Raw genomic sequence first — 27,127 nt, 5'->3', positions numbered from 1 at the left:
AATTTAGTACAGAATTATTTAAATGCTAGAGTTTATATTAGTACTAACCTTTTTTTGTGTTATTTAGTGGTTTCCTTCTCAGAGATTATCCAGCAGACAGTGCAGCACCTTCTGTTCCACACAGTCATCAACGCACTGGCAACAAACCAGTCAACTGCCTCCAGTATTCAGGTGAGATCATTCCAGTAAAATACCATAAAAAAACACAATTAAACTTGTATGGTGGTGTGTATCAGAGGAGTGTTCTCAATGAAACTGCAACATAAATGCTTTAAGGTGGCATTGTAAATGTGAAAGAACAGTTAAAGACTAAAGATGAAACACATCAGCAGTGATCATTTATACAGTTTAAAGGTCACATATTCTCCTCCTTTACAACCAGTTTAAATAAGTCTCAGAGCTCCTCAAAACATGTCTGTGAAGTTTCTTGTTCTAAATCCACTCTGATCCTGTAGTTGATCATGCCTATAAACCCCTCTATTTCAGCCCTGCTCAGAACAGGCTATTTCTGTGTCTGTACCTTTAAATGTAAATGAGCTGTGTCTGACTACGCCCCTCTCTAGAAGGGCTTGGGTGTCTCGGGCTTTCTCACTCCATGTCCTATTGTTTACTGTGAGAAGGCAGACTGAGAGGGCAGAACAAACACCCAGCTGTGGGAGTGTCACCCACCTGGGGGAGGGGCTACTGCCCTTTGTGATGTCATGAAGGGAAAATCTCCAAACGGCCTGTTTGAGCACACATTTTCTGAAAAGTGGAGAAGGGAAAAGACAGAGAGGATTGACTTTACTCATAATTGGGAGATTTGTAGACAGACTAGAGACACATATTAGTGTTAGAAAAACATGGTGAGGTGTATTTTGCAGAATATGTGACCTTTAACAAACAGAAAAAAAAGAGCAAGTTGTTTTTGGTGAATGAAGCTAAAACAATAAAGTATGAAGAGGGATTGGCAGAAAATCATGAACTGTTCATGTTTTAAGTACGAAGATGTATTGTTTGATTGTTTTAGACCAACCTCTTGGCCTCTCTGCTGTTTAAAAAACTCTTCCATATTTTGGGTAATTATGAATCAGCTTGACTTAAAATCCCATGAAAGGATTCTTTGTTTCCTTGTCTCTCCCAGGTGACGGAAAACAGATCCTGTGTGGTCTTGGCGACAGCTCTGTGTTATTGTACAAGTCCTCCCTCACTGGCAATCCCACTGTCTACACAGGTGGGTGAAGTAGACATGAGCACCCATAGCATGAAAACCTCTGCAGCCTTCTGATGCCTCAGAGGTTTCAACAGCACTGCATTTTAAAGTGTGTTATGTTTTTGTTAAGAGATAAAGTTAATTTTATGATTATTGGCTAATTTCAAATCATAACCAATTTTTCAAGGCGTTTAAGGTCAAGATTTTACCTCGAATGTTTTACGAGACAAGTTCATCCTCAGCTTGAATTTACTTCTTCCATATTTAGACAACTCTGATTAACAGTCTTGAAATGGATCCATGGCTAGAGATGAAAGACCTCCTGGAATATTCAAATATTTAACTCACTCAGCTGTCGCTCATATAGAAGATAAGAAGTTTTTCCGACCTGATTTTATTTTGCGTTTATTCCAAAGCAATAATTTGGTACGTCCTGTCTGTTTTTGTACAACAGTTAATCCTAGGTCAGGGTAGAAAACAAAGACGAGAAGTTATTTTGAAAACAACAATTTGACCTTATTCTGACCAATCTGCACATTAAGAAGATAAAGTATTTGTGGGAGCAGTCTAGTCTGTCTATCAGAAAGCCATCCTGTGCAGAATCTAGATCACTGATTGGCAAAAAAAAGTTGAGCATCTGTTGCAGGGGGAACACAGTTTCCAGGAGGGGGCAGCAGAGATAGAAGGACAGAAGTAGAGGTGACCAGTAGGTCATGCAGAGCCTCCTCTCCGCTCTCTGACTGGTTCTCTTTACAAGCCCATTAATGTAAAGTTTGCGGCCACATGCTGTTCTTCCAGGATGAACTTAAAAAAACTCTTCTTTAATGCAGGACATGACAAACCAGTGAGCAGTGTGAGCTGGAGCCTCAACAGACAATGGTGGCTCAGTGCGTCAGAGGACCAATCACTGCGGATCTGGACCCATGGCAGCCCAGAACCTGCCATTATTATGGTAACTTACCTATTGAGGTTGTCAAAATGGTTCAGTACTTATTACTTTTCAATACCACGTTTTAAAGGAATTCAATTTCTGTTATTTAAATGATCGATGGTATCAAAAAGACAACAAACAAAGCTCTTCGGTCACACTTCTAACTATAATCTGCCCCAAGTGAAAGAGAGAGAGTAACGGTGGTCCTTCAAATTCACGTGGGGGGTTCAACTAGATTAGGAGGGGTAATTGAGATGGATTAGGAGGGGTAATTTAGATGGATTATGAGGGGGTAATTGAGATGGAATACTTAAAAAGGAATATCCTACAGTTTATTTGGGGACAACTGAAGACACTGTCTAAACTTCACAATTCTTTGTTGCTGTGGTATCAATATATTGATTTTTACTAGTATCATGAAGTTTTAAATTCTGTTAAGTGTAAAATATGAATAATATTTGGGGGAGGGTTTTTGTTTTGTACTGGATCTTATTGAGTCATCATTCTGTTATTTCAAAGTCCAAGTCTTAACCGTGAAAACATTGAAATGAAGACCAGCTACATTCCCCGTCATACTGCAAACATCTCCTCACTTTGAAGAGCTTAAAACTCAAATTGGTTGAGAAGACAACAAAGTACCTCCAGACACTTGCTGTACACATTTTTCACTCTCACTGCTGTTTTTCAAACACGGCTGTGATCGCTGGAAGGATTTTCTCCCTAATTACAGGGTTGTAAATGAGGCCCTGACGCTACACTTGAATGACAGTAAAACAGCGGTTGCTACTGTATCTGTATGTTTGGCCTCATGTTGTCATTTGTTACAAGCTGAATTGCCATGTGGAATTAAAAAACAGAAATCCACATTAATTGGGATGATGCAATAGTTTCTTGGCTTAAAGGCAGAGCAGCAACTGCTCGACCTGGAGCATCCAAAGATATGATCATATGCAGAATCCTCTGACTTTATTGGGTATCATGTTTAACAGGACAGTCAGAAGTGTGTCTACTTCCCCATGCCAAGTGAAAACCCTGGGGTCTTCCCATAGCTGATGCTAACCATGATCTCCGCTCTGCGCCATTTAGTGAGATAGTTTTGAGCCTTACCGGATCTGTAGCCTTGCTTGTGAGTCAACTTGGCAACAACTGCAAGTCTTTTAAAGGACACGAGATGTGTCGGGGTGAGCCAGAATAACACATAGCTTTACAAGTTATACTTCAAAACACTAGACAGAAAAAAACCTGAGATGACCTGCTTTGTGTTGGATGATTTCAGATGACAGAAAGATGGAAGATCTGGGGAAAGAGAAAAAAATGTGGATCTGTTTGCATCCTTTACCTTGATATATTCCATGCAGTTAAGTGTTTAAGGAGTACAATGCCCTACACAGAACTCTTCTGATGAGGACACTTTTCCTTGAGGTCACTTCCTCCCTTTAGAGAAGGATTTATTTGCTCCCCTTTTTCCACAGGGTGTAAAAAACCCAATGGAGGAGACGCTGGTTTTTCTGAGTGTGTCAGGGATCTGAACTGTGCAATGACTTTTACATTGTCTACCAATAATGCCAACAATATTATTCTTCATTTAACGGGAAAAATCAGACGTTACAGTATGTCCTGATAACCACTTCACAAATTAAGGTAATAAAAACGTGAGGTGCTTTTGATTGCTGTCAGAGATTGAGACTTTAAATCACTTCAAGGAAGGTTTGGAGCACGTAGTTTGGTTTCGAAACAGAGTTTTTCAAGCTTTGTCTCAGTAAGCACCAATGAAATACAGGTTTTTATTGTATTTTTAAGCCAAATAAGTATTATTTTTTTCTTTCATCAAGGGTTGTGGCCTGATTTTGTGTATCTCTTCTTCCCTTCTGTAGGGCGATGGTATGTTCTCCAAGCCCATTAGAAGTGCTCAGTTTTATTACCTCGACAAAGTTATTCTCCTGGCATCAGGACCCTCTCTGTTCCTGCACCTGTATAATGTGGACGTCACACGGGACGACATCAAAAGGTGACTACAAAAGACTTTTATCACGTGTGTGATTGATAGTGATGCATTGACCAGTTTAGTTGTTACACTGTGCTGTGTAAACTCAAGAAAGAACTATTGGCCCTTACAAATACGCCTCAGAAATAGTAGATACATGTTATTGTTAGGGAAGTAATCAGACAAAATATTAAACTCTGTTTCACAATGCAATGGCGTGCACTCAAACCTCAGAGTTGCACAGTAGCACCAGTCTTATTAGCCTCTGAGCAGAAACATTCACAGAAGGGGTCTGTGCCTCCCTCAGGAGAGAAACAGTATAGGAAGTTTATTTCAGATAGGTAACCAATCACATGACACTTTTCTATTGATAAATCTATTACAACAAAATTGCCATACAGGTAAAAATGGAAATAAACATCAAAGGATTGTTATTGTTCCTTTTTTTTTCAAACTTTACATGAGTTATGTCAGTAGTAAACTTTTTTCATTAAGCTAGCATTGTTACAGATATTACACCTTTAATTCAGACCCTCAGTGACAATCATCACAATCCAAACTGCTTTACTTTGTACTATCGAGACCACTTTTTGAAGGTCTCGTCTCGGAATCGAAAGCATTTTAACTCAGTCTTGTCTCGGTCTCAGACTGGGCGAACTCCAGATTTTAAATCAAGACCGGTCAAGACGACCACTGAAAGGATATTTTTCCAGGTCATTACTGTGATAAGCAGGAAAACACCTTTTTTTAAAAAAAGGGTTAGGGTAACTTCAGTTCATATGTAGTTTGATTTCTATCTAAGGGTCACAGCCGCAACCTTCCCAGTGTTACGGTCTAAGGGAGTAACACACTGATTCTTCAGTGATATTCATGGTCTTGGTCTCGGAGCACTCTGGTCTAGGGTATGTCTTGACTACAACACTCCTTTGTGCTATAAACCAGAGTTGGAAATTAGCTTTTTCACCTACCTGCCACTGCGACTAGTGGATTCAAAAATCTGCCAGTCACTCTCTTTTTTTGAGGATTCAATTTATGTTTTTTAATGTTTTAAATCACTCTGTCATTTAACTTTTACCCGCCACCAAGGCTGGTAGGTTGAGTAAATTCACCCAACAAAGAAACACCCGTATTTGGCGGGTGACAGATCCTGATTTCAAACTGTGCTGTAAGCTGTAGGGGCTTGTTTTGGATTCCAGGAACATAAAGATTGAGCCTTCATACTGTCTCCTAGCATGTTGCTCTAGTGATTTGTTAAAATGTTGATCATAAATGATCCTGTATTGGTCTCGAAAATTATGCAACATCTTCTCATCTCAGATACCATCAACGGAGCGCCGTCAAATTGACAGGAAGCTTTACAACAACGCAGGCAACCGACATCACTGCCATGTCTGCCATCAATGATTTCTACTCTCGTATCCTTTTTTCCTGTTGTAATATTTGTTGTTAAAGCTGGAGGGGCTTCAGTAAACTGCAATAAAGCTAAAAGGTGGGCAAACAATCTCTCAGGCATTTATGCTTTGAGCATCCTGTTCGACCTCTTCCATGAAAACCACAGTAATCAGTCTGTGCTACATAAAGACTTCAAATGTAGCTTCAGGGTTTCCACAGACGACTTAACCTGTAAACCATCAAGGTGTCTTTTAATTTTTCAGGAATGTCTGCATTCCAACCTGTTGTTTAGGGTTTACAGTGCATTTATCTTCCAATAAATCTCCTGAACTGAGCTGCTTTAGGATGAGTCTCCGTCAGGAGGCATACCGCACCAATGTGCTTTGAACTGGCAGACTGAAAAAAGGATACAGTGCTTACAAGATAGTAGGTTTGAACTCTCTATTTCCTATTTTTAATCAGGATAAATGTGTTAAAACAGAATCAATTGTTTCAGGAAGCCCACTGACATTTTCTCAAAGCAGGAAACAGATATTCTTAAAAGATAAAATGCATAAGGAGACTCTCCGTCACTTTCATGAATATAAAAGAGAGAGGCGTTAAACATTCATAAAACAGTTTGCAAACTTGCAGACAACTTCTGACATTTTCAATACTTCTGCATCAGAGTATGAAAAGATGAATCAGGCTGAAAAAAGAAGACACTCTGCAAAATAAAGGAGAGTTGGAACTCTTATGAAAGGCATTGACCAAATATGTGAATTGTCTTTACTTTGAGAAGCTGCCCCTGTTTAAGAAAATGTTCTTTAAGATGAGAGTAAAACTTGAGTATCCCACACGTCATCTACAGCAGCCTATATTTTATATATTCCAAGCCTATAACTTTCCTTAAAAGCTGTCTCAGACATTGTTCTAGTGTGTGGTTTAGATCGCTCCATTCAAGTATTTGATATGAACAAGGGTACAGTTGCCTCAGAGCTGCCTGATGCCCACAGCAGAGTTGTCCACTACATTACACAGAACAAGGTAAGTTAAAGAGTACCATCTACTCTATGATATGTTTGTTACCGCCTCAGGTATCACATACAATATAGTACTGAATATAGGAGAGTATGCCATATAATACAGTTAATAACATCCCCTAAACGGCTTTAAATGTGACTATCAGAGCTGATTTTAGACTAAAACAAATGCTCTCCTCAGACACGCCTCCTTCATCCCTCAGCATTTAATGTTTCTGATTATTTCTACTTTTAAGATCGGACCGTTTAAATAGATTTAAAGAGAGAAAGAGATAAAAGGCAGTGTGTGTTGGCTTGAATTAAACAATGTAAGAAGCATTTAATAGGAAAACTGGGATCCATTAGGTTTAACTCAAACCTGTCTTTGACTCTTTGACTGATAAGAAAATAACTCAAGCGATGGTTTTTACCCATGTGCATCCAACAGTTACCTCACTTTAAACTACGTAAGTTTGCATTCCCTTTCAAATCATTTCAAATACTCATGGCCAAATTATTTTGTTTATCTGCCTTTTCTCATAATTATGAAAGCCTTCATCTGTAGTGTTCACTCCACAGTCAGAGTGACTTTTAAACCTCACCTACACAGCACAGAGTTTGCTTAGCTTGGCATGGGTTGGTAGTCAGAGCCCAGTCCTGCATCCTACTCTTGAAGGGTCTACTTATTGGCAGATGTTGTAGTGTTACTATGAGACTTTTCTGAGAGTTACCTAAGGTACAGATTGTCTTAAAGGGAATAGAAGGGTTATTTTGTGGTGTGAAGGAAGAAGGTCAAAATAAAAATGTCATGGTTACTGAAAAGTTTCCATGACAGACAGACGGGACCTGCCATCAGCAGTATCGTTCATCTTGCTGAGTGTTTGAATGTAAATCCCCGGTGCATCAGGATTAAGAGATGTCAAGAAGAGATTCCATGCTGGATGATGGCCTTGGAGTTAAGCTGTTCCATGATGCACTTTGGGTTTATGTGGCCTTACTCCCTCATCACTGTCTTGGACCAATGTGGGCCCAATTTGCTGGTGTCTAACAAGTAGACAGCTTGGGCTTGTTTCCATATCCATTATGGTGTTATGAAGTATCGAATAGTGCATCACTCAAAATGAAAACTATAAATACTGGTAGTAAATTCATGCATTGAAGCCTCAGTTTCCTGCAGAGTATCTACATTTCTGTAAAGCGATCACTTTTACAGAGAAATCAAGGGCCTGGTTTATCTCAAGTCACTTGAATGTTTGCCATCTTATTAACTGCAAATCTTATCTGCATGATTCTTATATAACTTATTGGAATACAGAGAAGTGTGTTTTTGTGCAAATGAGAGGTTTGCACCTAGTGACCCTGGGGTATTGACTTTACTCACTTCTACATGTTGACCTGTGCATACTTGACACTCAGGCCTGCCTGGATTAGCTGGACAAACAGCAGCTAGTGGTGTGGATTAAATCCATTAACCCATTCAACTGCGAAGCACTCGTACACACAGCTGACTCTACTCCTCCGACCCGGAGTTGCCTGTTCTTTGTCACGCCAAGCTTTTGTGTGCCATACAACGTGGAAAGCCCGCCGAGTGTTGTTTCAGCTTGGCTGTTGCATCAATGTGGGGTCCTCAGTCTGGATACCCGAGGGCCTATTTGAAGGCCCGTAGGGTTAATACCAGTGGATCAGAGGGATTGCCCCTGCCTGAGGACTGCACACATAACATCCCTCTCCCCCGCTTCCCTTCCCTCCCCGTGCTTTCTCGTTCAGAGGCGCACAAAACATCAGGAACGGCAGCATGTGAAGCAGCTTCTCCCACTTCAAATTTCCATCCCCTCTTCTGCAAAGGTTCACCTGGAACTCATCAGAGCAGAGGACCTCTCGGGAAAATGGGACTGGAAATGCCCTCTCAGACTGCCGTTCTCACACTCTTAATGGAAACCTAAACAAAAAACACATACCCCCATCGCTCTCTCTCCCTCTCACACACACACTGCATCATCTGATAACTTGGTTTGAAAGTCATTAATAGATAAGTAGATGTGGAAAAAGGACATATTTATAGCTGTAGCCTTACTGTGGTCTATCAGAGATGGAAAATTACACCCAAAAAATGTTATCCTAGTTTTGCTTCCATTCCAGTTTTCTTTCAAGACCTGATGTTTCAAGTCCAGAGTTTTTGTTAGAACTGCAGCTCTGTTTCAGCTCATCAGTTATTTTATTGTGCACTGTGTCTTTCCTTGATCTTTGCTGCTGTAACACTGTAAATTTCTCCGTTGTGGGATCTTATCTTGTGTTCTTCCTTTCTCTTTAATGTCATCTTTTACTTTTTAATACTAACAATGCAACCTCACTGAGACAATAATATGAAAACTATTTGTTGACTGAAGATGCACAGCAACTTTCCCAGTACCGGACGACAAAATTTACAACCCATTTCAGTCAAGCATGTGCTGACTAGTCATTTTTCTCTCTTTGTGTGTATTTCCCAGGGCTCCATGTTCAGCACACAAGCACCGGATTCATACAACCTTTTCCTGACCAACGCAGTCACAGATGGAATGAAGATTTGGGACCTCCGCACACTTAGGTTTGTATTTTTATAGTCTATACTGTTGAAATTGTAATAGATCCACCTTCTATGTGAAAATCAGGCCAGGAAACTGTAATGTCTATATATTTATTTTAACTAAATGCTTCTGTACTGGTTTAGTTCTTTGGGCTTCCAAGAAGGAAAACACTCAAATCTTGAAGTTTAACAGTAGTGTCATTGTCTTATTGTATAGCAAAAACAGAAAAAAAGGAGCACACTCGACAATATAAAGTTTCAGGTGCACGACCACAACAACACTTAAAAAGAGACCGAACAGTCAGCACACTAAATTTCCTTCAAGTTTCCTGTCTCTGGGTAATAGCAGCGTAAAAAACAACAAAGGATGAGTTACAGCACTAGGCCTTCATAGCAGCTTATACCCAATACGTTTACTTTTTCTCACCATCACTGATTCCTTAAAAGCTGGGACGCTGTGTAGAACAGAAATACAATCAGGATGTGATTTTTTTGCAAAAAAAAAAAAAACAATCATGAAAACCAAATATTTGATTGAAAATAGAACAAAGACAACATATCAAATGTCAAAACTCAGAAAATTGGTTATTTTTGGAAAATGATATGCCCAATTTTAACTTGATGTGGAAAACATGTTTCAAAAAAGTTGGGGTGATGGCAACAAAAGACTGGAAAAGTTGTGAAATGCTTAAAAAAATCACCTGACGAAACATCTCACAGTTAGTGAGGTCAGCTTGCGACACTTTAGTAACAGGATCGGGTACAGTATAAAGGATAAAAAGAGCGTTCAAGAGAGGCAGAGTGTATTTAAAGTAAAGATGAGGAGTTGACCACTCTATGAAAGATTGTGCAGGGAAATAGTGCAACACGTTATGCTTGTTATTTTTTACATAACATTGCAAAGAATTGGGGGATTTCATCATCTACATTGCATAATGTCACTCAAAGATTTAGAGAATCTGGAGAAATCTCTATGCAGGCGGACAAGGCCAAAAACCGATAATGGGTTGCTGTGATTTTTGGTTGCTGTGATTTTCGGTTGCTATGACGACCCTGCAATGTCTGTGAACACAGTCCATCGCTGTGATAATCATGTTAGCTGAAACCCCACCATGCAAGGAGGAAACAGTTTATAAACCAGATCCAGAAATGCCACCACCTTCTCTGGGCCTGTTGAAACCATTAAGAGTTAACATTCTTCTTCCTTAAGCTTTCCTAAGTTGTCACGCTGGCAAAGATTCATTGAATGTGTCAAAATATCCCCAGAGCCAAACTGTTTAAAGTCATTAAGTGAAATGATTATTGTATTTTCATTTCTCTGCTGTTGCTGTGGAGTGAAAATTACCTTATATACAAATGAGATTAAACTTTTTTCCTTAAAAAAAACATTCCTCAGGTGATGAGGGAATCGGCAATTGTTCAGTTTCCTAAGTCCGTATCTGACAGTATTATTTTTTGGCCCATTGAAGCAGGTATCCATATAAGGAAGCTAATTCAAGTAGGCCCTCTTGGATTTTAAAATGTTCTTTTTGGCCTGCTGGAAGGCATTATTGAATATTTTGTTCTGAGACATGTCTGAGACAGCTTCCATGTTTTCACTCCTCATCCCAGACTCTATCAAAACATCATAGCTATCTGATAAATATTTGTGCCTGGTTTCCAGGTCAAACTTTGGTTCAGAGAGCTGTCATCAGGCATCCCTTGGCAGACGCAGGTCCTGTGAGGTGAAACATATGGATCCTCGAAAACAAACGGAGGAGCACCTTCTCATTATGTCCTCCCTGTTCATTTGATTTCCCTCTTTGATAAACCTCACCTGCCAGTTCTTTAGCTCGTGATCACAAGAAGAGTTACAGTTCCAAAAGTTAATATTTCTATGTTTTATGTGAGGCCTTCGGCTAATGGAAGTAGTTACGTCAATGTTGGATTTAACGACCAGCAGAATCTACTTATGATATGATAATGCAATATAAAAAATTCTTGGAAGAATTTGCGGCACGAGTAAAGCTTACATAAGATGCTCACAGGAGTTCTGCATTATTATCAGATAACTTTTTAAGGACTTGTCGAAAAACATCTGGAGAAAATGTCCTCCATCATGAATAACAGATATCACCTAATCACCTAGATATCAAACTAATAACAAATAAGGAGCTAAAGCAAAATCATATTTTTGAGAGTCTGTAGTAACAGCTACTTAATCGACATATTTAAATTCAGCCCTTAATTCTGCTCCTCTTTCCTCATACGTCTTTTCCACTCTGGTAGCTGTTATTTGCAGTGATGATGGCTTGTATCTGGCTCAATAAACGCCATCAGCTCGCAGAAGCTTTCTCCTTTTCCTTCTCCAAATCTGAATGGGAGCATATCTCCAGTCACCATTTTGGTATAAGCAGGCTAATCTTCTCCGCTCTAGTATCATCACAACGACGTGTGCTAATAGGTATAACAAATGATGTGATGTGAGACTGCCTATTCTCGATCTTGGCCAAAAGGTAACTGGTGTTGAAAAATGAATCCAGTGAAGAAGTATAAAAACCTGCAGTTCATCAAGTGTCCACTTGAGGCTGGCTGCAGAAGCCCCGGAAGTTACATACACGGCAAATAAATAAAAAATCAGTTTTTAAACAAGAAACAAACTTGTTCACAGCCTGGTTCAAAAAAATGTAATTGGTCTGAATGGTTAATCTCTTTATTGGCTCACTGTCGAGGTAAAACGTTTTTTAAACTCATCCGTTTTTTTGATTTGACATCATTGATCCTGTCTGTAACCGCTGACAATGAATAATGGTAAATGGATTTGAGCTTGTAAAGCCTTTTTCTACTCGTCTGACGACTCAAAGTGCAGCAAAAGTTACACCCAAGGTCACACCTACACATTCCCACACTGCCGCAGAAGCAGCGGGAGCAACTTGGGGTTTAAGTGACTTGGCAAGGGACACATGCAACGTGTAACTGCAGGAGCTTGGGATCGAACCCACTCTTCCACTGACCCACAGCCGCCCCCAGCATGTTACCCATGTTGATAATATATATGGTCACAGCCATCGTACGTCAGCAGGTAATGGAATAGTTTTCATGTCAGACACATAATTCCATTAGCAGAAGGACAAATTGGTTTAGAACAACATTATAGCTTAATTCAAACAAGAGAACTTCCAGAAATCCCTGAATAGGAAATATACATTTGACTCATTGGAAACTGCTGGAACTCAATCCTTATTACATTTTTCAGCACTTTCTGCCCCTTCCTTTTCAGACAGAAACACAAACATGCTTGATGGATATATATATCCATCAAGATAGATGGAATAAAGCTAATGCTTTTTGAAGGTTTGGTACAATATAATACTTTTTAAGCAATATAACCCAATTGAGTGGTTCCAGTTTTTGAAGCAGCCACCCTACATTGACCCTTTGTGTTCCAAATGATGGGTTTTAAGAGAGGAAGGTTCCTACATTGGGGAATCCTTTAGTGTAAAATCCAACCCACTCAGAAGCTGATACTAAAGATAGAAGGAACAGATGGTGGGCTGTTTCTCTTTAGTTCAGTGTTGGGTCCTCCAAAATTCAATCTTGCGATATAGTCATGCAGAGCGACACGTAACATACATAATATAGGGATTGAGTAATATCAAATAGAACAAGGAAAGACGCACTTTCACCTGATTTGCACTGACACAGTGAAACTAGGGGAAATATTTTGGCTACAGCTGTAAGCTATGATTAGCCTGCCGATGATTACCGCTGAATACCCAGGTGGATTCAGTAACAGTATAGGCTCCACTTTAAGAGGATCAGACCATCAAGCGCAGTCTGTGATTGTCATCAGGAAAATACCAGAGAGTCATCACTCACACAACACCGAGTGTGTGTGTGTGTGTGTGTGTGTGTGTGGGGGGGGGGGATTCAGCAAGGCAGCTCCTCTGTCTCAGTTAAAACATTAGATTTATATTCTGACCTAGAAAATCAGATAAGTGTTGTTTATTCCAACTTGTTAACCTGCTTCTTATCAGTGTGATGGTGGCAGCTTGTGTCAGCTCTGATGCCGGCCTGCATGTCCTGATATACTGAAGGGGATTTTCAAAAAGATACACAAGTGTAAGAGAGCTAAGTCGCTCTGACACAGACAATGCATCACCCTGTTCAGTTTAGCAATACTCAGAATGGAGCTAACCTGAACACATTTAGAAGTGATTCAATTGGTTCCAAACATTATATTTTTTAGGTTTCAGTATCTTTCTACAAAAGGCTTTGCTTCAAAAGTCTTAACTCCTACAGTCAAGGTTCAGGGTTTTCTTGTGCTGCACTAGCTGTAAATCATGCAAAGTTTATTTTGTTCGCTCTTTTTCTTTAAAAATGGGTCAAATAGCATTTTAAAAACTCCAGCAAGACCCCTCTAGCAATGTGGTTTTTTCCTCTTTTGTAAAGTATGCCTTTTGGAAGCATTGTCAAGTCCTTCAAGGTTTTTGGCTGAACCTGTTGAGTCAAATTATCAAAGGCATCCAATGAGAAAGTTCTTCTTGTTAAGGGTTGCATGCAAAAAAACCTCAATTTGCCCTAAATGTGAATCACAATGCCCCAGTATAAACTTTATAATGTTTGTATTCAGTGCTTAGCAATTGCATTAACCTGCTGACTGGTACTGGGGGAAAAAATCTGATTTTCTATGGTCACCGGTGAATGTGACCTACTTTAAGACCAGCTTAATGACATTAACATGTGAATAAAAAAAGGAAGCTGTCTGAGCCCTGCCCTGCCAACATGCCAGCCCGTAGAGAGACCCTCGCTAAGCTAGCTGTGAGTGGCATTGTAAAGACATTACATGCTGTTGCAAAGCATGACAAACGGCTTTGAGTTGCACGAGGGGGCCATTCGTGTCTTGTCTTGAGGCATTTTCAGCTTCTTGTCTTTAGCTGGTTCAAATGTTAATAAAACGTAAAGCTTGCAGGATGGCCCACTGCTCCTTGGTTATTCCTGCTGAAATTCTGTGCAATAATAGGCTTTGCATGTTCATTACACAGATCACTTCAACCAAAAAAGACTGCAGTCACTACTATAAACTATTATTTATGCCCATACCAAAGACTTCCCACATTCTAAAGTGCTCTTTAGGTCAGTGGTTCTCAGCTGGTCTAGCCTCAGGACCCACCACCAACTCCTTAATGATAAACTGTGACCCAAATTTCTGATATTTTTCAACCAATTATTATTTATTTAAAAAAAGTGGAGGTTTGGACCTATACGGTACAAACCATGACCGAACACAAATACATAATAAAACAAGCATGTTTTAAAAGCTCTTTTTTTATACTTGCACAAATTTGCGACCCACTTTTGAATCCCTGTTGAGTATCACTGGTTTAGATGACAGTAGAGTATCATTTTCAGGGAGATTATCTTAAATACATGATGGGTGCTCTTAGAGATGGGCGATATGGGAAAAATAGCATATCACAATTTTTTTTTGGCAAAATCATGATCACGATTTTATCACGATTTATTTTCATAGTGATCTTAAGACTAATTTGCAAGTTACTGACCAGTTCAACCAAACTTATTTCCCTGTATAATGTTTTTATATGCACAAAAATTGCTGACAAGTTTAGTCTATTTGAAAAAACTCTTTATAGGAGGTCTGGGGTCTTCATAGAGGGGGCGGGACATCGTTGATTGACAGACAGACAGTCACCATGGTTACTCACTCTCACCTGTCTGCTGCACACAAAGTGTAACGTCGTTTAGTGTAATCCCTATAAATTCGGTAATTACAACAGGTGAGCTTCGGGTGGAGAAGCTTAATAAGTAACTTTTTAAAAATGAGAGAGAGCAGAAAACACCGACAGCAACATTTGAAACACCGGGGTTATATCTCCCCTCACTGTCTGTCTGAGCTCCGCTCTGTCTGACTGTTAACGTCTCTCCGGCTTGTTGAACGGTTTCTTGAGTCGCTATCCAAGATGTAAACTTAACTGTGCAAACTATGCAGATAAGTTAACTGTTGCTCACGGCGTGTCGGTTTGGAAAAATATCCGAACAGTTGCATATAACTGGGTTGGAGTTCTTTTTGCGGACTACTCTTAAGTTTTGTTTTCGTTTTCACCACGGCGGAGCAGAAGGGGAGGGGGAGACGTGTCTGTGTAGGAGCATAAACTGATATGATAGAATAAACACATTAGCCCGGTTCTACAATCTCCCTGCTTTGGCAGATCGTCAGCACATTAAAATCCTCCACGATCTAAGATCGTTATATCGCCCACCACTAGGTGCTCTTATTGCTGTTGTGATTAGCGACAGTTGCACAAGGACTCAGAAAACCAAGATTCTAATCCTTGGGTTTTGAGTCTCATCTTCAAAACAGGTTGGGTTAAGTTTATAAACTAAATTAATTCTTACAACTGTTTCCTTCTTCAGGTGTGTGCGCCGCTATGAGAACCATCTAAATCGCTGCCATCCATGCTCTTCAGCCATCTCTCCGTGTGGTCGGTTCATTGCCACAGGCTCTGAGGATAACTGTGTAAGCTGCAACACTCTCCTTTACTGAGCAACCTCTTTATTTCATTCCACTTTTATAGTCTTTTTTTGTCACTTTATCTCCCACTCCTGGTTGGTGCATAGAGACAAGACACACAAATAATATTCAAATCAACATTGAATCTGTTTATGTGTAGAGCAATGACGTGACCGAAACAGCACACACACACACACACACACACACACACACACACACACACACACACACTAAAGGCGTTTCACTTCACTATGTTTTTCTCTTCTTTGCCGCTAGGTCCACGTCCGTCATATTTTCAGGTTTGAATAGCGTCCAATCACTGATTTGTACCAACTCCTAAACTCACCTGTGAGCTGTAGTTGGCTAGGCTACGCACCAGCTCCCCCACCCAGTAACGTCCAGTGTCAACTAAAAACAAAAATCAAAATCCAGGCAGAGAACGGGGTCTGCACACAGTGTCACCACCACACATGTATGGAGGACCATAAGTGATTGAGCGGCACAAGTCCTTTTTTTTATGACTCGATCTTTAACACAGTAAATTATTATTTATGTATTTCTGAAACTTGTAAAAAAAATTGAAAAGCAGGAAAGAACATCAAGATATCTTTATCATCTTCACCTTCCTTTAAGGTGAAGCCTGCGTGTGCTTGACTCAGAGATTTTAGTTTGGACCGAAGCCTTTTTCCATAGAGGTAAAATTCAACATTCATGTCGAAGCAAACTATTTAATAGCTTTTCCAGATTGTGCCGTATACTCGCATTCAAGACAATTTCATAAGACTGCCTCCCTTTTCCGTATCCATCTCTCTTTCCTCCTGGTGTACGTGCTTGTTGAAAGCAGTGGAATAATATATGCACGCTGCTGGGTATTATTAATTATGGGGACTCAGCTCAGTACAGACATCTGAGAGCATCTCTGTCGAGATCCGACGTTTCCAGCTTTTCTTGGAAATTGGGAAACGCGCATGGTAGTGAACTGCACCGTATTTATTTGTAGCTGCCCTGAGACTTCTTTAAGCCAGACACATTTGTACTTGTCTTAATATATCAAAAAGCAATCATGGAAAAAAAAAGGAGCTGAATTCCCTAAAAAGACTCCCTAGATCATATTACAGATTTTCCAATAAACAGAAAGCCAAAAGCTATCTGAGTGGAATATGATTTCAGTGTGGGCGATATTAACCTGTTGTATGTTCCCCTTGAAATGTGCATTCTTTCACCCTGTTTTGATTTCGCCTTTCTGATCTGACAGTAAATAGATTATTTAAAACAAAGCAGAGATTACGTTTTTATCCCCCATGCTCTATATCCCCCGCTCTGTCCTGCAGTCACTGTTTATACAAACCAAGTCATCAAAGGATTTATCTGATATTCAGGCATTCCTGAAAGAATTTTAATCTTCCAAGTATCAAATGCCCTGTTAGGCACCACACACGTCATTTGCCCCAGGCAGGAGACACTCTACCAACAGACTGTTTGACAGAGCTCAGTGAGGAGTTTTTCTTTGGGAAATATAATACGGACCAGCTGCAGGAATCTGATGAGTCGTCGTCTACAATCAACCATCACCACATCTGTTTAAACCTGCCCTCATGGCTCGTTACACAATAATCATACAAACTGCATTCAGAACAAATACCTGGTTAACAAGATATTAACTCATTATCTACAGTTATATCTTCATTTTATTTTGTAAACCAAAATCAAAGTGTACAGGTCCACAACAACTTAACTTGTGATCCCAAATATAAGTCACACTGGTATATATGACGCAGTCCCTTTTTGGGTCTCTCCCAGAGAGGGAAGACAATTTTAACTGTCTTCCTGCATGAAGATTTCCACTGTGCTCAGCAAAGTCCAAAATGTGCAGCTGTGCAGCTCTTTGTAGTGTCATCTTTTTTAACCATGAAGAGTTTGTAATCCTGCTAGCGATCAGTATGGTAGTCGAGGCTTACAGTAATGTTGATAGTTGTGAAGTATGCCTAGAGTCACACTTCCATCTTCTCTGGTTGTTGTTGGTTTTTCCTTTATTTAGATAGGACAGTTGATAGAGTAGGAAATGGGGGGGGGGGGGGGGGGGAGAGAGAGAGAGAGAGGAATGACATGCAGAGCCACAGGTTGGACTTGAACCCATGCCGCCCACTTGAAGTATCAGTGCCTCCTGACATGGGGTGCAACCTAACCAACAGGCCATCAGCCTGGTTTTTAACTGAGGAGTTTTTTTTTAAATCAAACCAGCAACCTGCGAAGTTAATTTACTTAATAGCATACGGTCATTTTGTTTTGGTGCAGGATCTAATGAGGGACAACAGGTGTCTAAAAGTGGTGCAACCAGCCTGGTCCACGGTGCTAGATATCCCTGCACGCTTTGCCCAGCGAAGCAGCTGCTTACATTACACAATGAACGGGGGCACATTTTCTAAAGCTTCAGGTTGCGTGCAGTGGGAGATGGTGACGGTGGTTGCTGCGTGACTGCACTCATGACAGCACATATCTGTCTTCACAAGAATAATAATAAACACTGTTGCTTATCCAACAAGTTGAATATTTGTTTCACAGACTTCAAAGTTCAATATATCCATCTGGAGGTCCAGATGGATGGAATAGGTGATTCTTGCAAATAATTTCATGTATCTGATTTCTGATGTCACCTGGAGGGAAGTGTTTATTTGGAGGATAGCAGGTAGAGTGGCAGGGAATTTAAAAGGATTGTCAAACATAACATTGTCGGTCCTGTTCACACATTTCGACGGGTAGAATTTACTGTCATTCTGGATAAACATAAAATATTTAAAAGCCTTTGTATACACAAGGTAGAATACATCCCCACCCCGGTGTGTTTACCAGGACATGTGCAACACTTTGTGCCATTAAGAGTACTTTCAAAACAACAGTTTTGTCACATTTGACACAGGTTCTGGTGTATAGGTGACACATAATCCAAGACATATGGGACAAAACACACACATTAACATCTGTTTTGATTGAATAATAACTTTAAACAGGATGAGCACAAAGCATGACCTAAAAAGTTGGAATCCCTGAAGCAAATCTGCATTTGTTTTGTCTCTGCACGTGTCTTTTCATTCACTTTGTATGCTGCCATAAAACATTTGATTTGTGTGTCTCATTCAGTCTAAACACTTATATCGTTTGTGTATGAAACACGTTCAATGACCTCAACTAAATGGATCGACTAAATGTATTTGTATACAGTAGTGTAATTTGTCCTCCATGGTGAAAGTTCAAGCCTTCTTTCATATCCAGTGTTTCATCTCATTTATTTCAGGCTTATGTGTATGACATTCGCAGCAGCAGCTTCCTTCACAAACTTCAGAGACACTCAGACACGGTGCTCAGTGTGACTTTCAATCCAGCTACACCTGAGGTAAGAGCTGAACTTTACTTTTTATCTTTAAACTTTTTTGTCTTCTTGGGGGGGTATGAGAAAAATATCTTACTATGATTTTTTCCCCTGCAGGATCTTTAACATAATTTTATTACAACTCTTTGTCATGTTGATTTTTAAGACTATATTTACAAAACAAGCTAGTGTCGCTATTTAAACAAAAAAGTCCTAAAAGATAAAAGACTAACAGACCATGCCTCTAATTTTTTAATTTAGATTCATCATTGTCTGAGAGTGCAGAATGGCATCTGCAGCAAACAGCTGCACAAAACAATTAAAACAACAGCATTAGAATTGCACACGCTGACTGCGGTGTGGCTGATCTCCTCTCCGTTTGACTTTAAGCACACTATTTGAGATGAAGTCTCCTGAGCTAGTTAACACAGTTTGTTGTGTTGCCATCCAACGTGCACATTTATACTAATAACCATTGTTTGCCTCTTATCGATTTTCTTTAGGGACAAACCTTCAGTCTTGTTTTCATATTTAGCATGGTGCCCCCCTTTGTTGTTAATCAAAAGGGAGGGGGAATAAGAGATCCCTAGGCCGTTCCTACAGTTAATTATGATTGTTGATCTGTGTGTCTGTAGGGAAGGCATGCAACGTTCGAGCAACTAGTGTGATTTTGCTGAGAAAGAAAAATTATGATGTGTCTTTTTGTGAGCATAGAACATAAATCAAATGTGTACTGCAGACCGATTCTACAATCTCCCTTCATTGGTGGATTGTCAACCAATCTAATCCTTCACAATCACAATCTAATATTGTCCTATCACACACTCCCACATCATCTCAAATAAATATCAGCATATTTCTCCACATCCCAGAAAGTTACTAACCAGGGTAAACATTATTTTTAGTATTCAGTTAATGTCTGACTTTCTCTTTTTGACACAAGACATCATACACCCAAAGACAAACCAGAGATTGTCTTTACCTCCCAGATGTTGACCTTTGTTAACTCTTCAGAAACACCCCATGGGGACATAAATACAGGCAATGGTGTTAATATGTGTTTACAATCTGCTCCAACCCCTGATTCTGCACACACACCAAAGGCATAATATCTGCACACAAAGCCTTTTAGTGCAGGAAAAGGAAAAGTCTCTCAACCTTAATTGTCCTAATGGTAATTTGGATAATTTAAACAAAAACAGACCATCATACGAAAAGGTGAAAGATTGATCACCTTCACACCTTAGCAAGGACAGCACTTAAAATGCATTTTGTCCAAATTCTGTTCTTTGTCTGAAGCATCTCAGACAGGTATGACACAAAGAAATGTTTAAAAAATAAGCGATGACTGAGGAGCAGTGTCAGTCAGAGGTCAGGCATCAACGGCCAAAGACTTTGCTTCACGTCTAAAGTCATGAACTGTTTCACACGGGAACTCCTTCAGATTTTGTAAACAGTTCAGGACAAGGAGGTAGTTATACGCACATCACGTAGGTGCAGGGCAGTGCAAAAACAGCAGACTGAAGAAGGAGATATTCCCGCACACTTCTTCCTCAAAGAGTTCAGGGCTGCCTGCCACTGAAATCTTCCCGAGTTGCTTATTCACAGATGTCCCTCACAGTGTGAAATATTCCCTGTTGGGGGGACGGGGGTCTCACTCAGGAGGCAAGACGTGACAAAAATCCAAGATGGTGGATTATGCAGTCAGACATAATAAACAGTTTTCTGCCTTCATACCACTTTGATTGGGCATGTTTACAGTATCAACAAAGAAGTGGAAAAGAAAATTCAGATGAGCAGGAGACATAATGAAGCAGCGTCAGTGTGCATGTCACACACCTGTTGCGTTATATAAATGACATCACCTCTGCTGTGTTAAAAACCGTATTAGTGTTGGGGCTAAAAATGATGTGTATGTATCTGAGCAGATGTTAAATAATTGTGTTTTTTGTTTTTATAAATATTTAGTAGTCAGTCATTTGCACAAGTCTGCACCATTTCTACTTGCTCTTCACTCAAAGGCTGAGGTCACATAGCAGGGCTTATTGAGATCATCCTGAAGTTTAGGACGGGTGGACTGTCAGCCAGTGACCTCACAGAACGTCAACGAGAAGCCATGAAAGGATTCCATGTAACAATTGAGTGTGTGTGGTATGAAAAGCATCTGTATTTTCCTTGAGCAGTAATGCTTCATACAGATGTGTATTCACTTCATACAAAACATCATGTGTAGTTTATGTGTTGGTGAATACATCAGTCCTTAAAAACCCAAACAACAAACTTTTTTTTTTCTCTAAATGTAAACCTCCTGGTCCAATAACATTTTCATATTTTAGGAAAATCCCCCAAATAACTCTGTGGGTTTAACCAGTGGTGGCCAGTTAGTAGTCCAATCAGATAATGTTTCCTGTTCTTCCGTGCCATAACCCTGTGGGATCCAGTGACTCCCTTTGTGCACTGTACTGATCCACTTATATGACTGGCTGCCCTGCAGGGTTGTTCCAGCCTGTGATTTGGTGCAAAGTTCCACTCTGGACAAAAGATGTATACATGGTTGTGCTTGTTCAGTTCAGTAGCTTTAGTCCAACCCCTTCTTTGACTGTTTCCCTTTCTTTTTTTTTTACTTAGGCCTGTGCAGTTTAATGATATGCCATTTTGTTCCTCTCCCTCTAAAGGGTAAGAACTAAGACATACATATATTTTGTATAATGTGTGACAAAGGTCAAAATGCTGTGGATGCTATAATTGGTTGCTGTTATTTCTTGATTTCAGGTTTGTCCTCAAAGAGATTTCAAAGCCGACTTGGTCTGCTCTCAATCTAACCTCTAAGATATTCATAGAAATTAGGAAAGCTGTCAAAAGAAAACAAAAAGCTAATCTTAACTCAGTACAAATATTTGATGCATTTTAAATTGCCATTACAGAAGAGTTAAAGTTTACATTTCTTCTGATCTTCATACATATGGATGCTGAATCTGTAAACGTAGTAAACATATTTTGCTGTCTAAAGCCTTTAGGTTTATGATTGAACTCAAGATAATGTTGTCTAAATGCATTTTGCATAATAGTCCAAGTTAGAGGACTAGCGGACTAGGATAGGAGGGCACCACTTTTAGCAGCTTTTCCCCCTCAGTATGTCAATAATCCTCCACTTAAAGAAAACAGCAGTATACTGAATTTATTTAAATAGAGAGTGCAACTACAGTATAATAAGATTGTAACAGGAGGAGCTACCCAGCTGCAGACAAACTGCACATAGGAGACTTCTGTGCATGCAATGGTTAATTGTCATGCAGGAAAACATTTAAAACCTTTTTTCCATCTCGTAGAGTCCCAAAAACAGAATGGGACTTGTATACCGGTGCAACTCATATTCCAGATTGTACGGTAGTTTTGTGATGTATTCCCTCCAGTCCAAGTCCATTCTTGTGTCTCAGTTGGTAGTGAGGCAGTAAGCGATGACAAGCGCAGATAAAGGGAAGGCTTGGCCCGTTTCCTTTACTGCCTTTCCCAATAACAGCTTGCTACAACAAACTCAGAGAGATTATGCTTCGCTCCCATAAGACTGTACCGCCATCATACGATAACCAACGGCTTAAGAGATTGCATTGAATCCTCGCATTGACTTTCAATGTCTGGTAACAAAATCTCCAAAGTATTTACAAAGCTAAAACTCCCTCTGGAAATGTTTTACTGTCCAGTTAAAGATTTTCCTTTGGAACTGTTCAAAGCAAGTGGGCCAACATTTGCAAGAGAAACATTTTACAATACGATATCACATCCTCTGCTGGACGTCTCATAAGACTTCTTGTTGACTGTCTTTTGGACCGAAGGCATGTTTTAAATCTACTTGTCCATCTGTGTAACTCCATTCAGTTAAAACTTTGCAGCCCACGAAGCCTTCACATTTCCGAGTCTGAAAGTGGAAAGTTTGGTCCATGGCCATTTACTGACTGGATAACAGTAATCTGCAGAGTTTAAAGACACACTTCATCAGTCAGAGCATGCTCGCTCCACAGCAGAACTTCTCCAAATACTACATTGTTTGACAGGATATACTGGCACTGTTGACAGAGCCTTTACTGTTTTTTGCCAACATGGTTACAGGCAAAAAAAATCTATTATAAATCTTTGATAAATTAAGATGCACACCTGAGAGCACACCAGAGATACATACACACCATGACAAATTGTTTCCATGGAAATCTGACCATATTTCTTCTATAATGTTCAAATGTGTGAAAATAATCAAAACCTTTGATTTTCAATGTCATATCAGGTTGTATCAATCTGCTCTACATTAACAAGTCATCTCATATTGGCTGTCACTTGTATCCGTGTCATTAAACATCTCATTCTACGAGAACCTGCCAAGATTTGACCAGATTGAAGTCGTAAAAGTCGCAAATGTATGACATGTTTGAAGGGCTCCAGAGGGTCTGTAGCTCAATAAGGAGCCAAAAGTCTTTCCATGTAAAATCAGTACGTTCCATGAGCACATTCTTTATCAAAGTAAGCAAAGAGTGAGATGTTCTTAGCACAGATTTATGGTATATTTACTTAGTGAAAGATGTAAAAAAAAACAAAAAAACCCAGATTTTCAATGGCACCGGAGCCTTCTGGGAGACTAGAGCAGACATTATAACTCAATATCATTAATATTCATTGATGTTTTCTTTGGTCCATTTAAATCTAGTTCTAAGCATCAAAATAACTTCATGACAAGAAACGTTCTTTTCAGACAAAACAATAACCAGCCATTCTATTTTGGATTTATTCAAACATCTGCTCCAGTGTTTTTGTTAAGCATGTCTTACCAGCACTACTGGAGACAGTCTTGTGTGTTCCCTACTGCACAGATTATTGCTTTCTTCCCACTTGAATGGACAGAATTTCTCGATCACTTTCATCAAGTCGAGTTTATTCATATAGCACGTTTAAAACAGCCTCAGCTTCCCAGAGTAGGTCAACCTTTATTGTATTCTCCCAAATCTTTCTCGTGATTTTATTTTTCCTCAATTAAGCTTGGAAATTTGACCAAAAAAATACCTTGAGGTTTTCCAAGATTTCCTCCAAACTACATAATTCACCCCTTTCAATTTGGTGAAGGGAGTGAATTTTCTCCAGCTTGGTAAATTTTGTGATTCTTCTGTAAATATATAATTTTGGGGGTTTTGGCCGTTACCAGACAGGACAACTTGGCACAGTAAAGGACAGGAAAATGTGGGGATGACATGCACCAAGCAGCATCATGATTGAGAGACAAATGTGACTAACGCAACGAGAAGTTGAGAAATTGCAGAACCCAATGTCATTTGTTTTTCATAATGGGAACAGAGATGTATTTCCTAAGCCTGTCTTCTCTACTTGCGAAAAAACACAAAACACAAAGGCAAAAAAAAAATGTCCCCAACTTGTGCTCACCTTGTTTTTGAGCCACATTTCAAGGCCAGATGTTCGCCATATTTACTGCTGTGAGAACCATCTGCAGCAAGGCACAGACAGATAATGCATTGCATATTTTCCACTCATTTTTCACTCTTGTTTTCCATCCTTATACTTAAAAGACCATCAAGCAGGCAGATCTACCTCTGGCGTTCATTGCCTCAGGTTTAGTCTTCTGTAATGAGAGATCACAACTTTTACCACCGCTTCACTTTGTTGTCTTGTAAAATGTTGTGGGATTTCAATGGCATGCCTCTGAAACAAGCGCCCCTCTTCTTTGACCTAATTGTGCTACTGTTAAACTTTAAAAAGACTTATTTCACATGTAAAAGGAGAAATTTAGCTTCTACTGGTTCAATACATAAGCACAATCTAAATTTGACTTACTTGTTGATTAACGAGGGGGAAAACTGTGACTTGTTTGAATTGTGCCCTAAAAACAAGTCAGAGATGATATTGCACCGGGAGTGATTCCCTCAAATTATTTTTGGTCTTTCAGAGTTTCAGGATCATAAGCAAGGGGAGAAAAATAAATCGTCTCTGAGGCAAATGAACTGTGACTTCAGAGAAACAGGTTACTGGGTCAGACCAATGAAATAGACTTTATGAGGTTGTGCTCTATTTGGGTTACTTGGATTTCTGAGCTCTCTCATACCAAGATGTCGATAGCTCAAATTACAGTGATCCACATCAGCTGTGGAAATGTCTTTGTTGTATTTGGCCCAGATCAGCCTATGGTTTTTAGTGGAATGTGGAGATTTTACTCAGTAGAAGGTGGTCTATTGTTACTTCAGTCACTTTATATCCTGGAGGTTTTAATTGGTGACCTTCTTATCCAAGTCTTGCATTGATTGATTTGTATAAAAACAAATGAGGCTGACATATAGCTTTTATCCTTCATTACAGGTGGTGTTTTCACACATACACGAGACTTCTACAATTTTGGGAAAATGTCAGGTTAGGCTACATTTCTTAACGCAAACGATGGATTTTTTCATCTCAAACATGGCCTGGAATTTTCCCTGCCAGCCCCTAGCCAAATTAAAAATGTCTGTCTGAAGTCAGGTGAGCAGATGTGTGAATTCACCCGGTAATATTAAGGAAAATTCTCAGTGGGGACAGGGATGGGGACGGGAGAGTGATGATGACATTCATATTAGGGCTTCACAATAAATAGCAATGGGATTATTATAACAATATGAACATGGAGCAATAAACACATCACAAAAGTCTGAATTTATTGCAATAAAGAAGTATAATATATAGAGAAGAATGTATTCCTCACTCAGTGCTCTTTTCACCTGTTTGATAGAGGCCCAGGTATAATGGTCATGCTTCAACAACATGTTGATGCAGTCAGGTGACGCCTAAACTAATCATTCATTTCTAAGTCGTCATTGTATATTATATTCTAGAGCCAACTGGACTGATTTGTGTAGGCTACATGCCAGCTTGCACATCGGTGTATCTACATTTATATATCTATTCTGGGAAAGATTCTGGACTACCTTTTGTCTCTGTTAATCATGAAGGACTGAATCCACAACTTCTGTTAGTTGGACACATTGAGCCATTTGTCGTTGCCAAATTTATCAATTTTCTGATTCAGATGAATTATGGCCAATTTAGTGTTTAAGAAAAACAACTTTTTGGCTACAGGGGAAATATGTTGCAATCACAAGTATTGTGCTAACATGTAGAACAGCAGATACACATACAACATCTTCAGACATCTGAGGGAGGGATTCAAACGGTCCCATGTTTTGATAAATTCCATTAGATGTGAATTGTCTTTGTATATATTTTGGTCCAGCACCCAGTACTCAAAGATTCCGATGTGCAATGCTGTTTGATATTATATCTTCCAATAAAGAATAAACAGCTCTTCACTTTGAGTCACCCTGAACATTGGAACTAAACAAACTTTTAAACAGACTCTTATTATTATAAGTATGATTAAACTGACTTTCAGATATTGTCAATAAATTCCAACATGGCAAAAGTAATGCTGGAAACTGACCAAACAAAAACAAGTTTTAGTATTCTGGCAGACGAATCGTCCAAAAAATGATTTTGTGATCAAAAACAAAAAACCTCCAATTACAGTTAGCAAGTTCCCAAGTGTGCTTGTTGCTGCTACCTTGAGTCTGAACCCTCCTTCTGCCCCAGAAACACTGCTGCAGTGTAACATAAATTATATGGTCATATTTTTAAGTACATACATGTGTTTTTGTTGGACCGGAACATGAAAAGGAGTCGTCCTTTTAATTTCACAACAGAACAGGAATGAAGCGAGAGGTGTTAAACAGTTCTCAGTTTCAGTCCTTTGATTAAGTGAAAAGTTTTTGAACTTTTCCCCTTGTGTTCTTGAGAACTCGTTTGCACTTCATGTGTTAGACTTCTTTTGCAGGACTGTGACCGCTCACTGACACAAGCAGCTGTCTCTAAAAGTGACCATGTCCAATGGTCCAAACTGGAGAGATCTACAGTGAGTGAATCATCACTTTGGCTTTCAAGCTCGGTGCTCTCCTGTCTCCATTTGTCATGGATGTATCATCTTTACTCTTTGCAGACATGCAAAAAAAACATTGCAGCTGGTGACCCACTAGACCTTTTTACTGTATCTTCTTTTTGGCTTTTTGGCATTTAAAAGACTATTCACACCCTGTAGTCCTTTATAAAATATTAATATCGTATCTCTTTGTTCCTTTTTGTCTGACCCTAGAGAGCAAAGTGAT

At 39.5% G+C, this 27,127-nt stretch overlaps 1 protein-coding gene across 1 annotated transcript in view; it reads left to right on the top strand.

Moving 5' to 3' along the window:
- The window catches only part of wdr27 (WD repeat domain 27), a 53,244-nt gene that overhangs the window by 14,644 nt on the left and 11,473 nt on the right, over positions 1 to 27,127 (top strand). The window contains exons 15-23 of the mRNA XM_020632813.3: positions 68 to 171; positions 1,124 to 1,213; positions 2,023 to 2,144; positions 3,998 to 4,131; positions 5,425 to 5,522; positions 6,404 to 6,525; positions 8,990 to 9,087; positions 15,481 to 15,583; positions 18,870 to 18,968. Coding sequence (XP_020488469.2) covers positions 68 to 171; positions 1,124 to 1,213; positions 2,023 to 2,144; positions 3,998 to 4,131; positions 5,425 to 5,522; positions 6,404 to 6,525; positions 8,990 to 9,087; positions 15,481 to 15,583; positions 18,870 to 18,968 — 970 coding nt within the window. The remainder of the gene's footprint in view (positions 1 to 67; positions 172 to 1,123; positions 1,214 to 2,022; positions 2,145 to 3,997; positions 4,132 to 5,424; positions 5,523 to 6,403; positions 6,526 to 8,989; positions 9,088 to 15,480; positions 15,584 to 18,869; positions 18,969 to 27,127) is intronic.

The sequence above is a fragment of the Labrus bergylta genome, chromosome 10 (genome assembly GCF_963930695.1).
Source record: "Labrus bergylta chromosome 10, fLabBer1.1, whole genome shotgun sequence".
NCBI classification, from domain to species: Eukaryota; Metazoa; Chordata; class Actinopteri; order Labriformes; family Labridae; genus Labrus; species Labrus bergylta.
Note: the sequence above shows the minus strand (reverse complement) of the source record. Positions and strands in the feature narration are given on the sequence as shown.